This window comes from Scleropages formosus, chromosome 5, assembly GCF_900964775.1.
Source record: "Scleropages formosus chromosome 5, fSclFor1.1, whole genome shotgun sequence".
Classification (NCBI taxonomy): domain Eukaryota; kingdom Metazoa; phylum Chordata; class Actinopteri; order Osteoglossiformes; family Osteoglossidae; genus Scleropages; species Scleropages formosus.
This window is the reverse complement of record NC_041810.1, coordinates 322427-327306: the sequence shown is the minus strand read 5'-3', so window position 1 is coordinate 327306 and position 4880 is coordinate 322427. Positions and strand designations below refer to the sequence as shown.

General features: G+C 52.4%; 1 protein-coding gene across 2 annotated transcripts; it reads left to right on the top strand.

Moving 5' to 3' along the window:
* The first annotated feature begins 397 nt into the window (after positions 1-397).
* Positions 398-4663, top strand: LOC108942544 (class E basic helix-loop-helix protein 41-like). Of its 2 annotated transcripts, none has more exons than XM_029252569.1 (5): positions 398-1367; positions 1463-1526; positions 1664-1771; positions 1980-2115; positions 2388-4663. In XM_029252569.1, exons 1-5 carry the CDS (start codon positions 1306-1308, stop codon positions 3296-3298), a joined length of 1281 nt encoding a protein of 426 aa, XP_029108402.1. In that variant the 5' UTR covers positions 398-1305; the 3' UTR covers positions 3299-4663. The 2 variants fall into 2 exon arrangements, with proteins under 2 accessions (XP_029108402.1, XP_029108403.1); XM_029252570.1 differs by having other exon boundaries at positions 400-1367; positions 1980-2091.
* Positions 4664-4880: the final 217 nt, after the last annotated feature.

Here is a 4880-nt window from a genome sequence, read left to right as displayed (position 1 = left end):
TCTCGCTCTCTCATTCTCTCTCACTTAGTGGGCGGGAATAACGTTAGTTTGCATAAGTAGTCTTCGTCTCACATTTCCTAGTAAACCCAATTTTAAATAAAAATGAAAAACAATGTTTGTGTACCTTTTTTTAATTTTGAGTTAAAATGAGTCTCTCTGGTGGGGGGTGCGGTGGCGCAGTGGGTTAGACCGCAGTCCTGCTCTCTGGTGAGTCTGGGGTTCAAGTCCCGCTTGGGGTGCCTTGCGGCGGACTGGCGTCCCGTCCTGGGTGTGTCCCTTCCCCCTCCAGCCTTACGCCCTGAGTTGCCGGGTTAGGCTCCGGTTCCCCGTGACCCCGTAAGGGACAAGCGGTTCTGAAAATGTGTGTGTGTGTGTGTGTGTGTGTGTGTGTGTGTGTGTGTGTGAGTCTCTCTGTCTGTATATCTCTGAGGGGTTAAAAAATCTTGTAGGGAAACATGGTCACAAACAAGCAGCACCCTACGGCCTATCGGTATATTAATAAAGTAAGAGGCGTCCCGATGCAGAGCAATCCTCTGAATTACAACATTTCACAGGGCAAACAATCAAATGTGTAACAGAATCGAACCGATCTGCGACTCTTGATTCGTCTGTATTAGTTACAGATTGATCCGCATTGCTTGTTACTTTTCTTTCTGGAGAAGATGCCCAAAGGCTCTCTGGCGGGAGGACACGGAGCGGCGATGAGAGGGTTAATGAGGACTCACCCACCCCACCCCCCCGGCGGTGACAGGAGACCCATGTGAAAAAGGAGTCTCCCGCTCCTGAACTCAGCACATTCGCGTCCATCCATGTGGCCGGCGCGAGAGGAGCGCGTGCCGTTCGCGCAAACTTCAAGTACACAGCAGTTTGTTCCGGATTTTAGGAGCGGTTTTCTGGCATGAACATATTTAAGAGAAGAGAGAAATCCGACGGATACCACGGCGCACAAAAAGATAAAACGCGCGGAAGCAGGGCGAAGGAGTTAATTAGTCCCTAATTGCAGAGTCTCTCGCCACTGCAGTAGACACGTGAGCGCTGTTCCTTTTCGGGGCGACGCAGGCGCGCGCGCGTGCGCTCGGCTCGCGCGCGGACCGGATTGCAAAGTGGTGGCGGAGGAGCGGCGAGAGGAGGAGGAAAGCGGCGATCATCACTGCGAAACGCGTCAGTGCTGGATGTGCAGCCTCCGCACGAGGTGTCCGCGTGCGCCGCCACCACAGGAATAAAGCACACGCGCGCACACACACACACACACACACACACACACAGAGAGAGACACACAAATACGCGCGCTGTTAGAGCAAAGTTATGGATGAGAGAATAGCGCGCCTGCAGGACCGCCAGATGCTGGAACACGCGGATTTCCTCGGGTAAGTCCGTAAGACGAGTGGTGTGTGTTGTACCTGCTGCTGACACACTGAGACAGGCCGAGTGTGACAGTGTCACCTGTGTTCTGTGTTGACAGAGTGGACTACTCGTCCCTCTACATATGCAAATCCAAAAGAGGCATGAAGCGAGAAGACAGCAAGGTGAGCGCATCTCCCAGTGTTTATTGACGTCCTGTGTGTGTGCGTGCGCGCGCGCGCGCGTTTTACTGGACGCCAATGTTTCTTTTACCCTCTGATGTGACACTTGTCGTCGTCGTCGTCGTCCCCCCCCCCCCCAGGAAGCCTACAAGCTGCCCCACCGGCTCATAGAGAAGAAGCGCAGGGATCGCATCAACGAATGTATCGGACAGCTGAAGGACCTGCTGCCCGAACACCTCAAACTGACGGCAAGTTCCTCCTCCTCCTTCTGTATCATTTTCGCTCCGAATGTGACAAGTGATCGCTCGGTATTCTAGCGAGGCAGCGCGTGCGTGAATTGCGTAACAGCAGTTGAGCGACGCCTGTGCTGTTGCGGCGGGACCCTCGTGCGCTCGCGTCGCGTTCCCAGCTCTTTTCTTGATGTCTAAAAGTCGCTCTTCGTGCCTCTTCTTGCAGACTCTGGGACACCTGGAGAAGGCTGTGGTCCTCGAGTTGACGCTGAAGCACCTGAACGCGCTGACCGCGGTCACCGAGCAGCAGCACCGGAGGATCGTCGCGCTGCAGAGCGGTCAGCTGCGTAACGGCACACTTTGTGCGCAAAAGTTCACATACTTGCAAGAGCACGGTTGTCGCTTAGAAAAATACACATGATCATGTCGTATGATGCGAAAGCCTGTAGGATTAAGGCCACTAACCTGTAGCTAGCCGATCAAACTTTCACTGTACACTTAGTTATCTAGACTAATAGTCAAGTGAGCGCAAGTCACGAGGAGCCACTTGCGTAGCGGTTATCGATGCCCGTAGTGCGCGTGCACGCGGCCTGGAGCCTTGTGTGACCGATGATTTCCCACGCGTGTGTCACAGGGGACGCGACCCTGCAGGGCTCCGCGCCCGGCGACCTGGACGCCTTCCACTCGGGCTTCCAGACGTGCGCGCGGGAGGTGCTGCACTACCTGAGCCGCTTCGAGAACTGGACGTCCCGGGAGCAGCGGAGCGCGCAGCTCGTGGAGCACCTGAGCAAGGTGTGCGCCCGGTTCCTGCCCAGGGGCGGCGATGCGGCGCGGGCACACGGCTGCGAGAGGCCGGCGGAGGCGCAGGCAAACTGCGTGCCCGTGATCCAGAGGACTCACCCCGGGGAGCTCGCCGAGAACGACACGGACACGGACAGCGGCTACGGCGGGGAGGCGGACCGACCCGAGCGGGAGTGTTACAGCCGCGCCACGGCGGTGCGCGTCAAGCAGGAGTTCGCGGACGAGCCTCCAAGCAAGAAGCTCAAAGTGGACCCGGCGCTTAAGGCGGAGCCCGGCGGCCGCCCCGACGCGGCGCTCCTCAACACGCTGGTGGGGCTCGGCGGCGTCCCGTTCGGACAGCACGCGCCCGGCTTCTGCGTGCCCTTCTACCTGGTGAACCCGTCGGCGGCCGCGGCGCCCTACGTGCCCGTGTTCGACAAGGCCGTCCTGGAGAAACACCTGTTCCCGGCCGCGGCGGCCGTCACCAACCCCTTCCCGCTCTTCTACCCCGGCTTCCCCGCGCACGCCGCCGCCGCCGCCGCGGCCGCCGCAGCCGCCGCCGCGGTTCTCCCGGGACTGTCGACGGCGCTCAAGGCGGAGCAGAGCAGCGCTCCGGCGGGCTTGTCGCACAGCAGCAACAGCAGCAGCAGCGAGCCCCGGTCTCCGGCCCCCGGCGCTCTGGGTTCGTCTCCGGAGAACGAGCAGAGTTCGGACCCTGAACTCCTGGGGGAGGACGGCGTCAAGTCGGAGCCCGAGGCCATCTGAGCGCCGCCTCCCTTCCTGCAGCATCACCTGATCCCTTTGTATATTTTTGGCATCGTTTCTGTCTTAGCTGATAAACATGGATAGTTTTTTTTACTTCTAAATTATTACTTTTAATTTTTATTTAAGGCCACCCACTTAGCAGTAAGACGTGTGGTTTCGGGGTTTCAGGAGGACTTGACTGGGTTTTATTACGCCAGAGGTGCAGTTTGCGGTTGCCCTGCTGCCTCTGAGACACTGGACACGTTTCTCCAGCTTGATAAGAATCGGAGTTTCTCAGATGTGTGTTTGGTAACTGAACTCGTGCTCGCTGTGAACGCGCACTTTGGCACAAATAAGGTCCCATGACCTGGACCCTGAGAATGACACAAAGGAATATAGCACCTTAGAGGAACCTTTGATGTTGAATGTATTTCTTTTTAGAATACTGAAGAATATATTTGCAAAGTGCACTTGTTCACGCCTTTTGGACATTTTCCTTTCTCCCTTGACACATTCCATACTGTTTTTTTTCTATGGCTGTTACTGATTCTGTTTTATTAATCTAAACACATTTTGATCTTCTGTAAATGTCACAAGTTACTTGTCAAAAATTCATAAATAGCGAAGATGTATGTGTGTGTGTGTGTGTGTGTCCAAGGATGGTTACTGAAGCTGCATAAAGTAGAACTTTATTTCATTCTATAAGGTGGCTAACGAAAGTACAGTATTGTGGTAAATTGAAAAATGGTATTACTTCATGAAACGAATATTAACTGACACTTTGAAATCACTGATGTCTTGGCAGGTTTAACAAGTTCTTTCTGATATTATGGCCGTTATCATGGGCGTGTGCACACACACCTGCATATACATAGAAGCTAGTGAGAAAAAAAATGTAGTTGCAAATATCCTAATTGTTTTAAGTCCTTTTGCTTTGAAGTTAAAGCCGTCTTTCTCTGTCAACAAAGTTCTCCTCGGTGAGGTGGTGGCTTAGGCCGCCGTCGACAAGCTGTAGCACACTATGAATGGTTTCAGGAGAATGTTGTACAGGAAAAGGAAGCAATCTAACAATTAACAAATGTATTCTGCAATTATCCATATATGTATACTTTTTGTTCTTTTTCAATATTGAGTGCTGCTCCTTTTTGCTGTTGCCTCAAAAAAAGCTGCAATTGATTGTCCTGTTGCTTGAAACAGTGGCTTGTATGTGTAAATAGTTTGTGAATACATTATGAAATGTATGTCCAGATGTTATTGACGTAGATGAAATCTTAGGGTTTTTAAAAGAGCAAACTGACCAATTGGTGCACTTTTTGTCAGTGCTGTAGGCATAAGCTGTCCTAAATTATTTTCAGAAATGTAAAAAAAATAAACATATCTAAACACGGAGGAAAAAAAAAAAGTGTCATTCTTGTGCATTTGGCACCATGATTATGCTGCCTACCCAAATATCTTGAATGTCATGAAATATGATTCTTGCAGCTGGGAACTCCTGCAATTGGGTAAAAGTCAACAGGACAGTCTGTATAAGGTCCTGGGGATATCTTCCCAGCGTTACTAGTATAAGTGCAAACCAGTTGCTACAGATATAGGGAACAGACGC